The sequence below is a fragment of the Hypomesus nipponensis genome, chromosome 23 (genome assembly GCF_054491055.1).
Source record: "Hypomesus nipponensis isolate SF chromosome 23, ASM5449105v1, whole genome shotgun sequence".
Lineage (NCBI taxonomy): Eukaryota > Metazoa > Chordata > Actinopteri > Osmeriformes > Osmeridae > Hypomesus > Hypomesus nipponensis.
In genome coordinates this window covers 22,797,501-22,808,749 of record NC_140383.1, presented here as the reverse complement: position 1 = coordinate 22,808,749, position 11,249 = coordinate 22,797,501, and the positions used below count along the sequence as shown (strand labels likewise).

Here is an 11,249-nt window from a genome sequence, read left to right as displayed (position 1 = left end):
GAGGCCTTGACGTAGTGGATGACTTTAAGGATGTCGTTTGAGCGGAGGCAGTCTTGAAGTCTCTGTATTGACCGAATCGTTTTCCCTGCTCGCCGAATAAACCTTTGAAACCAAAACATCGACATTTGGCTGCGCACTACACTGCACCGTTAAAGCACGGCATCTTTCATTCTTTATCCGTGTTTCCTTTGTCCTTGGCTGTCTGTCTTGTGTAATTTGTCAGTCCCGTTAGGCAGTTTTAACGATCACGTTTTAATAATGGACCTGTTGGGTGAGCAGGTTGGGTAAAAAGACGACATCAGCCAAACAGCTGCAGAGAGCCGTAGGATCTCCACATTGATTCATCAGTGTCCTCTGCGAGGCAGAGGAAAGAAATCGCTCACCTCCAATCAGTTTGTATCAAAGAGTTTGATTTATTGGAGCACTATAGAGTATCCCAGTCTAATCTGTTTCCCACCAAGATGATAAAACCCTCTGTCGTGTGGCGTTTAGGAAATTCTAGGGCTTTAGGGCTTAGGGCTTTCTCGTGCCGACGGGGAAGATGGCGAAGCACAAACAACGCTGTGTTTCTGGCCAAGAATCGCCAGCAGTGTTGTCAGATTTGGGACATTTTCTCTCAGCAGTGGAATTCAGCAAAGGAAATCTGTCACCAAGCTGCCAAAAACAAGTGTCTTTGTCACGGCTCTGGGGTTGAGGACAGCTTCTCAACAGTGTTGGAATGAAGACAGGCTCATGTTCTCCACTGGCATGGATGGTCAAGCCGTAGACCAGTCAATATCGCTCACAACCAGAGCGTTTGTTTACTGTACATGTATTCATAAAATGTACATCTTAAAAAGGTTAGGTTGTCTGTGATAAATGTTCATGTAAAAGGAAGATTCGAAAGCAAAGACGGATTCACAAGCAAAACTTCCTCCGTCCACTAAACGCACACTCACACACACCAGCCGCCCTGTGGACCTTGCGCTGCTCTGTAGAGGAAGAGAAAACTTCTCCAATTCCAACCATAGAAGGCCACGCACAGCAACACCCCCTTCAAAAACACTTTGAGATCTCTGTTTTTCTACACGCGCGGCCCTGAGAGAGAAAGTCGAGCGTTACACGGTCCTGATTGGTCCAGAGGGTTACGCGTGTCGAGTGCTCCACACTGGCTCTCTGCGTGCTGGCCTGACCAGACTAAGGGGCCATAATTAAAGCGAGGGGATTTAGCAGATTAAACTCATGACTAATCAAGACCAAGAAGGATATCCTCAAACTTGCTTACTGGCATCGCATGGGGCACGTCGCCTCTCAATCTTCTTCACAGGGTTTGGCAGCTGAACGTGTGTGTGTCTGTCCTCTCACTGGAACACAGGATGTATTCATGTTCTTATTTATAGAGTCGTGTTCTTGGCCACGCACAGCACATTCAGCAACACTTCACATCACAGTTTAATTAACTGCCGAGCAACTACATAGCAACACTGTACGTCAAGGTTACATGAACTACAGTGTAAATACAGTACATAGAAACACCTATAGTAACAACATTGTAGGTACATTGATGCGTAATTAGATGGTATTGGCAGGAAGAATTGTGTTGGCAGTAAAGGTTATTACAGAAGGGTAAGAAGGCTGTATGGGGGTGGTGTAGGGCAGGGGTGGCCAATCCTGGTCCTCAGGGAACCCCTGTCCTGCATGTTCTAGATGTTTCCCTGCTCCAGCACACCTGATTCAAATGAATGGGTCGTTATCAAGCTCTGTGGAAGCCGGGTAACGACCATTCATTTGAATCAGGTGTGCTGGAGCAGGGAAACATCTAGAACATGCAGGACAGTGGCCCTCGAGGACCAGGGTTGGACACCCCTGGTGTAGGGGGTCACTGGATGTTGTAAAGGGGCAGTTGAAGATTTCAAAACAACATCAATATTCACCCACATATCCATTACCAAATCCTCCTCCCTTTCAGTTTTAATTGCGTAATAACTTCGATGCAAAACCACAATGAAGTGTAACCACAAGCACCAACTGCACTGCTTTTACTATATGTGTATGTGGATTGATATACACAACTGATACTGTAACCAGGGGCGGAGATTTCATCACACAGGGGTGGTACGTGTCCCCAAGAAAATCCTATTTAAAGGCCGTATCCTCAGTTATTTAAAAAATCTGTCCCATTCCCATTTGAAAACAAACCTATAGCCCAGAGTGTAACTGGCTGCTCTCACTACCACATTAAATCAGCCTGATTGGAGGTAAGCCATTTCCGGAGGACACTGACATTACTATCTTACTGCCATCAAACAGGAACCAGAAGAGCCGTGCCGTACCGAGGGTGTTGTCCTCGGTTGCGTAGCGGCTCGATGGCGCAAGTCGAGGCTCATGACGCGCCGGAAGTTCCTTCTAGATGTGTGTCCGGTTACGTGTGAATTCAACGTGGCGAATTCTAGAATCCTCCGTGGTGCGGTGCTCGCCATGCTGTCACGTGAGGGCTGGCGTGCGGACGGGGGGGGCTGCGGAGAGAGAGGACACGCTCGCGGCTGCTTCCTGGTCACATGCTCTCGCAGAGCGCAGCAGATGTATCCTGTTGTTGGCCCAGTGGTGCTTCTCAATGAGCAGTTCTCTAAGAACAGTCTGGAGGGAGGGGGGTGACTGCCTCATAGACAGCAGTTATTAAAGACTAATCAGACCTTCTGGGAGCGTGTGAGATGTTGCTCGGCATCAGCAGGTCTCCTGCAGGAGCAGGTGATCTGTCTCTCCAGCAGCAGTTCGAATGTACTCTCGAACGATGGATTCATTTAGAGGCGGCTTTTATCCAAAGCGACCTGGCCACAGGGAGAGCTGCTGTCAAATGCTCTAACCACTAAGCTACCCCAGACCCAGGTTAGCAGGGCTGTGATTCATGTGGTTTCATCCAGCTCACGGTGAAACTCCACATCTCTCTCCTGCTGTGGAATAAAAAACTGAAGTGGAGAAATGCGCTTCTTGTCCTCCGGGCTCAGTTAACCTGATCAGGGCTCTGTCAGTCTCTCTCTCACCTTCTCTCACCTCTCCCCTGCCCTGACCCCCCTGCCATGTCTGTATACCTCCCACCTCCCTCTCTCTCTCTCTCTCTCTCTCTCTCTCTCTCTGTCTCTCTCTCTCTCTCTCTCTCTCTCTCTCTCTCTCCCTCCCTCCCTCCCTCCCTCCCTCCCTCCCTCCCTCCCTCCCTCCCTCCCTCCCTCCCTCCCTCCCTCCCTCTCTCTCTCTCTCTGTCTCCCTCCCACCCTCTCTCTCTCCCTCCCTCCCTCCCTCCCTCCCTCCCTCCCTCCCTCCCTCCCTCCCTCCCTCCCTCCCTCCCTCCCTCCCTCCCTCCCTCCCTCCCTCCCTCCCTCCCTCCCTCTCTCTCTCTCTCTCTCTCTCTCTCTCTCTCTCTCACTCTCGCTCTCGCTCTCGCTCTCTCCCCTCTCTGACTGGGCAGTGTACATCAGGAGAGGATCGATGCTGGAGCGTGGTGACAGCTCACACGGTGACTCGGCACTTCCCCGGGTGCTGAGTCAGCAGCCGTGGCTGGACTGACGAGGGCTCGCCCCACGCACCTCGAGCGTTCAGCCGGAGACGCCTCAGCAACCACCGCTCTGACGGGCTCCAGTCTAGAACGACTCCACAGTGTCCGTCCAAGGCTGAAAGTCGTCCCGAACCCGAACCCTTCTTTTCCTTTCACCCCCCTCCAAGTTAGTCCAAGGCGTCCTAGCTTGTGTGTTTGGTTCAGCCTGCGTAGTCGCTCTGTCCTGTATTGATTCGCTATCCTTATCCAATTACAGTCATTATCATAATGGTGATTAGATGTGGAGGGGTTTATGGAACAAGTGCAGTCTGGTGGGATGGGTTCTATGTCGTGCAGCACTGACACTGATTATGCCCATAAAGTATCTGGAGGCATGGCTGTGGGCCAGACTGCAGGCCTGCATCTCAAACAAGGCTGGGTGGACGAGAAGTGTTAATTGGAGTAATTCTCATCTGCATGTGTCACAGAGCAATCCCAGCATGCCTCAGCGAGCCAATTACGTGAGCGGAGTGTGTCTGTTTGGAGTGTGTGTGTGTGTGTGTTTTGGAGTGTGTGTTTGAGGCAGGCGTTGTACTAAGCACAAGTCTCTACTGAGTGGAGTATGATTGGTCGAGACCAGTCCCCTAGACACAACCTATCTGGTAAACATAATGAAAGGCTTCTTCAGTAATACAGACTGGAATGTCTCGATACAAAGATTGAAACCTATCATCTGCGATTCCAAAAATACTCCCTCAATCGAATTACTGCTAACTGGTCGGTAGCACATTTAGGCTGTTGGAGGGTGTTTGAGAGACTTGGCAATTCCTGTTTTGAAGTTCGTGATGAAGGGATGTTTGCTTGTTAATTGTAACTGTTCCGTAGGCTCAACAGCCGAGAGCTTGACCGTGTGTGTGTTTCCCTCTTCCCCTCCTTGCAGATGAGAGCAGCGCCGTGAGAGCGTGTGTGTGCGTGTGCGTGCGCGAGGAAGAGAATGCCCCTGGCCCGCCAGGCCTAGCGCTGCCCAGGGAGGACCAGCGAGCGGGGGCCATGTCCCACCTCCCCGCCCCCCACCAGCGGGGCCCCCACCTGCGCGGCCCCCAGGGCCGAGCCATGAGCGCCGAGGAGAGGAGCTCCACCCCCGTCCACAAGACCTCCACGCCCACCCACAAGAGCATGTCGTCTTCCTCCTCCTCCCAGAGGGACAGCCGGCAGGTAGGCCTGGGGGGGAGGGGAGGTGGGGGTGTGGAGGGGCCTGGGGGGGAGGGGAGGTGGGGGTGTGGAGGGGCCTGGGGGGGAGGGGAGGTGGGGGTGTGGAGGGACCAGGGGGGGAGGGGAGGTGGGGGTGTGGAGATTCTAAAACCTCCCCTGGGGAAGGGTGGAGGGTCTCCACTGGTCTGAGAGTACTACAGGAGGGTAAGAGTCTCCCAGTGGTTCAGTCTCCTTTCAGCTGGTCTGAGACCATTGGAGGAGAGTGTTCTGCTGGAGTTATTCACCCCGTTCAGGGTTCCTGGAAAAACCTCATGCTGACAGACCCAGACAGACAGACAGGCAGGCAGGCAGGCAGACAGGCAGGCGGACAGTCGACAGTCAGTCTACAGACCCAGGCAAAAAGAAAGCTATTTACAGAACTATTTATAGTAGGCAAATCCAGCATGGAGCAGGCGAGGTCACGATTACACTGTTGTCACAGTTTGGATTGTGGAGGTGCTGTGAGTGGAGGCCATCGATGTGATAGGCCCATGCCCAGTCATGTGATAGGCCCATGCCCAGTCATGTGATAGGCCCATGCCCAGTCATGTGATAGGCCCATGCCATTAGCACAGCTGAGACAGTAAACAGGGAATCAGACACCTCTATTTGAGCTCAGCTTCCAGTACGGGGGTCTTAAACCTGAGGCTCTGGTCTCGGACGCTCCGAGCTGTCCCTCTGCCGCACTCAGATGTGCCGTATCGCCGTCGCCATGGCGAAACAGGACACTGGCTCGGAATCTATGACATCACTGCTTTTCCGTTGGCTCCGGGTGATGAATTATTCATGAGGCCTGAGAGGCAGAGAGGCAGAGAGGCAGAGAGGCAGAGAGGGCGCGGGCGGGAGGAGGCATGGGTGCTCCACTGAGCATGTAGTACACTCTGGTATGCAGTGTGTGAGGGTGTGTGTGTGTGTGTGCGTGCCTGCTTGTGAATGTGTGTGTGTGTGTCGGCGCCTAACTCTGGTAACCATGGGAGCCAGCTAGCTCTCTAAGGAGGACTGCTGCTGGGAGATAGAGGAAATGTAGCTGGGGGGAGGGGGGGGGGGGCTGGGTGGGGGTGTCTGGGGGGAGGGGGTGTCTGGGGGGAGGGGGGGGCTGGGGGAAGGGGGGGGCTGGGGGGAGGGAGGGGGGCTGGGGGTGGTCTGTGGCCGAGGCCCACTGTTTGGCAGTTGGCTATCTGTCATCGACACCATGGAAGAGTCTTGTGCTTGTGCTTGATAACACTGGGTTGGTTAGCCCGTTTCTGTGTGTGTGTGTGTGTGTGTGTGTGTGTATGGCAGCTTCGTGCATGTGTATGTGTGCTTCTGGTGCTTGATAAATTGGGTGTGTGTGGTGCATTTTACTGTGTGTGTGTTTACAGCGCATGTTCAGACAGACAGGGAGGCAGGCAGGCAGGCAGGCAGGCAGGCAGGCAGGCAGGCAGGCAGGCAGGCAGGCAGGCAGGCAGGCAGGCAGGCAGGCAGGCAGGCAGCCCCTGTGGGCTGTGCTGCCGTTCAGGCGGTGGGCTATTTGTGGGCGAGGCCTTAATGAGATCCAGCTCCCCTCCCCGATCAATACGTGTCCTTTCTGCTGACGCGCTCTCCCAACACGCTGGACACCCTCACAAGTGCACCCCCCCCCCCCCCCCTCCACAAACACTCACCCACGCATGCACACACAATGCACACACACATACACCTATCCCTATCTCAAGACAATCCTAACGTGTTTGGCGATGCACCTGTGTGTCTGCCTGTCATGTTGGTGAGATAAGGGCCTTAAATCCAGAGATAGCAGGGGTGACTGTAGGTTTGAGTTGCATATCAAGGAACAGCGGCTTGGATAACGACCGACTGGATTCGTGACAGCAGCCAAATCAATGACACGATGATCACCCGTGCTGGGATCTGAGAGGGGCTGTTTTCATGGAAAAAGAGGAACACATGGATGTCAGGTGAAAGCCTGCGCCGACAAAGGAATGAATCTCCACCCCTTTCTCTTGGTGAAGGAGTCGAGCCTTCGAAAGATTGTTTTTTCTCTCTCTCCCAGGGCCCACCAGCCCTGAGTGAGGACAGCACAGCTTCTAGAAGAGTGAGGCTCACCTCTGAGGGCCTGCCCTCTGGCCTGCCTGTCTGTCTGCTTGTGTTTGAGGTCAAAGTAGAAGCTGCCATCTCTTGCCCCTCAGCCCAGAGAGGAGGAACAACCCAAACAGACGAGCTCCTCCTGGCCCTTCTCTGGGAATCTCTCTCTGCGCTGCAGTCGTCCAGGTGCTGTGGAGGAGCTGTGTTTGCACTGGGGCAGTGGTGGGGCCTGTGCCCTGAGCCACACATTGGTAATGGCCACTTCAAGCTGGACTGCAGACAATCGCTGCCTTCGTGCAAACCCTCTGGCCGGGATAATGAATGCCTTGTGGTGCCGGTCAGTGTTGAGAGCATGGCCTTGTTTTGGTGTCTCCAGGTGTGATTAATAATGCCTGGTGTTGCTGTAGTGCTGGTCAGAGCAGAGCCTTGTTGCGATCCCTCTGGGACTGATTATTAATGCCTGGTGCTGGGGTGCTGGTTAGTGTTGAGAGCATAGCCTTGTTACAATTCCTCTACCTGTGATGATTGATGCCTGGTGCTGTAGTGCAGGTCAGAGCATTGCGTTGTTACAGTCTCTCTGGGTGTGATTATTAATGCCTGGTGCTATAGTGCTGATCAGTGCATAGCACTGTTACGGTCTCTTGGTGTGATTATTAATGCCTGGTGCTGGTCAGTGTTTGTGTGTGTCACAGCAGGTCGTTGAGTGTAGAAGATGACAGCTGGTTTGGACTGAAAACACCTCGACCTCCATGCAGTCGTAATTGGCCCCTCAGAAAGCATGACCTCTGTCCTCTAGTTATGACCTCTGTCCTCCAGTCATGTATCTAATCAGCCTTTCTTTGGACAGGAAGTCATTCTGATACCGTCTCAAACAGTCACATTGTGCTCGAGTGGCTTTTCATATGCCACAAACAGCCGCCAATCAGCCCACATTTACATTTGAAATGGCCTCTTCCCCGAGGAAGAGCCATTCCATCGAGGGCGTCGAGAGCGGGGCGGAAGCATCACGGCGCGGAGGGGCGTCGTCGTAGCAGCGGCGGTCAGAGTCAGGGACGAGCCCCCCCAAAAGTTTAATTACCCCCTCAAAAAAAAAAAAAAAAAAGTTTTTTTATTTTTTTTATTTCAATATTTTAAATACAAATGTGTTAATTTCTCTTCCTAAAACCCACTAGAACACACTTTTTAAAAGGATATTTTCAAACATTTCTTCTGGGGGAACATGCCCCCAGACCCCCCTAGTTTTGCTGGGTCACAGGAAAAATAACAAGTTGTATCTAGGGGCTTAGCCCCCCCAAAAGTGGGAACCTAAATTTGCCCCTGCGCGCGGGCTGCACACTCCCCGCTGCACGGCGGGACGGGGGAATATGCCAGCGCAGCATCGCCCCTGGCTTTCCTGCTCAAGTGGGTCAGTCACGCAGGGAGAGACAGGCGTGTCAAGTCAAGCTGCCGTTGGAATTGTTCTAGTCCTTCACCTGCTGTGTGTGTGTGTGTGTGTGTTTGGTGGGGGGTATTTATAGTTTAGATGTTCCCAAAGGTGCCCCTAAGTTGTGTTTGTCCTCTATCCTTCTCAAGGAGTCCTTACCTGTAAAGGTTTGATTCATGGCGGCATTAGCGGTGCTATGTAGCACTCGGATGCTGGTTGTCTCTGTGGAGGATAGTGGTCTTCGCAGGAGAGATTAGCTTGGCTACACCGTCCGTGGGCAGGCAGGTAGATATCAATAGCCCAGGCTATTTTTAGTGTTCAAAATGAGTCCATCTGTCGATCCGGATGGCCGTTAAAAGAATCAGATATTGAATCCAGGGTTCACCTCGAGCTAAATGGCCGACGCTCAAAGCAAGGTTGTTTTTTGATCTTCACCGGGATCTTAACAGCAGAATGCGGAGGGGTGGGGGTGGGGGGCGGGGGTTTAAGTGAATTGGATTTCCTCGGTTGCAGCGCGAGCAGTCCTTTGTTTACCGTGATATCGATTGATGACTTTGCAACCCCTCTTCATTACCTTTCCCATAACACACAGGCACGCTTTGAAAAACTCCCCACCGGCTTGTGATTGGCTGCAGACCTGCGCCACTTACTGTTTGAGATACAGTCAGATATTTGATTTGAACTAAACCGGCACCACACAGCCAGTGTTGCTGGAGGCAGTATTAAGTGAGAGTCATGTTAAACACTCCTTAGATTTGTTAAGTCATTAACCTCTGTGATTGAGGTTACCAAGGCATCGTCTGTGCAGGACTGAGCAGGCGGAAGGCTATCTACAAGGTTTCAGTGGATCTTGTTGAAAGGGATTATTATGCAAATAAATACACATGGAATGGAAAAAAAAGGGGATGGTGGTGTTTGTGATTTGTTGCGGAGGTGAGTTCCACTGTGGATCAGAGCAGAGCAGCCGTGTCCTACTTCTAAGTAGGTCACAGTGCGTTCCCCAGCAGAGGGATCTGCCAGGTCACTGGAGGCCTGACGATGACCTACTATAAGCTCCTCCCATCTCCAAACCAGAGATCTCCTTCGTGGTCTTCCACATCCAGGCCAGGCGTATCTCTCCCCTGGTCTGGTGTCTCCTCCTGTCACTGCCCCACCCGGGGCAGCAGCTGTTGGGCTGGCTGGTGTTGTTGTGGTGTGTGAGACAGCGAGGCAGGGCTGGAGGTTGTGGTGTTGATGCGTGGCAAGGAGCGCCCCTCATCCCCTCAGGCGCTGGCTTCACTGATCCCCTGGGGCTAAGGCAGGCCACACACACGCATACTCACACACACACACTCAAACACAGACATAACCACACACACACAGACAGACAGATACACACACGGAGCTGTCAGCCCTGCAGAGGGTCAGCTTGTTAGCAAGCAGATCATCTGGTTAACATAACACCACGTTCCTCCCGGCCCTCCGCCCGGCCCCTCCGCCCGGCCCGCCGCCCGGCCCTCCGCCTGGCCCTGGCAGCCTCCGTACGCCAGGGGGCGGAGAAGTGTGGAGGCTTGATGTCATCACGTGACCCCACCTGACCCCCCTCATCCTCACTGCCCCACCTCCAGAGCAGAGCAGTCCTGGGATCTGCAGACACTGAGTGGAAAGAGAGACAAAGAGACAGAGAGAGAGGTAGAGAGAGAGAGAGAAAGAGACAGAGAGAGAGAGAGAGAGAGACAAAGAGACAGAGAGAGAGAGGGAGGGAGAGAGAGAGAGGGAGAGAGAGAGAAAGACCGCCCATCTGGCCGCCCGTGCCGTGACCAGATGGGCCCTGACACGGCTCTCTGTGCTGCTGTCGTCCCCAGGAGGCGGACAGCTGGGAGATCATCGAGGGGCTGAAGATCGGCCAGAGCAGCGTCCTGAGGCCCGAGAAGCACGAGGGCTACATGCTGAAGAAGAGGAAGTGGCCCCTGAAAGGGTGGCACAAGGTAGGGAGGGAGGGAGGGAGGGAGGTAGGGAGGGAGGGAGGAGGGGGAGGGAGGGAGGGAGGGAGAGGGGGAGGGAGGGAGGGAGGGAGAGGGGGAGGGAGGGCGGGAGGGAGGGATGCCACGCTGGAGGGAGAACGAGGCGGGAAAAGGATCGATCGCTCGGCAGTGAAACCGCTTCAGAGGGGAATCTCCATCAGTCAGGTGATTTAGTCGGCGCTCATTAACAGGGCCGTTACTCCTTTTGGCTTCCACAGCGCTTCTTTGTCCTGGACAACGGCATCCTGAAATACTCCAAGTCTCCTATCGATGTAAGTACGCCTGACGAGAAGCCTTGGGGTGGGGTGTGTGGGGTAGGGGAGAGGGGGGGGGGGGGGGGGAGAGGGGGTGGGGGAGAGGGGGGGAGGGGGGGGGGCATGGACAGGGGAGGGGCATGGACAGGGGGGCACCAACGTGAGTCAGCCAGCCCTCTTTGTGTTAGGGTCAGCCGTGTCGCCCCGCAGGATGTGGGCAAGACGTGTGACTGAAAGTGCAGCGTCCACATTCACGAGCTGAAGCCTGGCTCCTTCCTGCCTCACATTGGCCGACCCTGACCTCCGACCCCCGGGGGGGGCCGTGTTGCGTAACAGCTGCTGATGTCAGGATTTGTCGCGCAAATGAAACAAGGCTGCAGTTTATGTAACGCTGTCCCGCTCATGTCAACATGTTACTCATTTAGCAATGTACAACTGCATAAAGGAAGTAGAGCAGAATATCAAGGATCATAAGTAACAGTATTTCGGTGGTCAGTCAAGGAATGGACGAGATTTGCTCACCACAACGCAAAGCAACCACATCTCAGCTACCAGGCACAGTGAACAATAACAGGAGGATCTTAACTACAGTAAAAACCTTAACATCTCAATTACAAGAGTGCACAGTACAGTGCTGCAACAATTGCATTTTTTACATTTCTAGATATCTTTGGTTTATCAGACTGCTTACTCCCAATCGTGGCTGAGGCCAGCAGTGTGTGTGGAGGGTGTGTGTGTGGAGGGTGTGT

The 11,249-nt window shown here is 53.6% G+C and overlaps 1 protein-coding gene across 1 annotated transcript in view; it reads left to right on the top strand.

Annotated features, from left to right (window-relative positions):
• The first annotated feature begins 3,451 nt into the window (after positions 1-3,451).
• The window catches only part of osbpl6 (oxysterol binding protein-like 6), a 27,958-nt gene continuing 20,160 nt past the window's right edge, over positions 3,452-11,249 (top strand). Inside the window, exons 1-4 of the mRNA XM_084689014.1 lie at positions 3,452-3,695; positions 4,449-4,723; positions 10,088-10,210; positions 10,465-10,518. Coding sequence (XP_084545140.1) covers positions 4,559-4,723; positions 10,088-10,210; positions 10,465-10,518 — 342 coding nt within the window. The 5' untranslated portion in view covers positions 3,452-3,695; positions 4,449-4,558. The remainder of the gene's footprint in view (positions 3,696-4,448; positions 4,724-10,087; positions 10,211-10,464; positions 10,519-11,249) is intronic.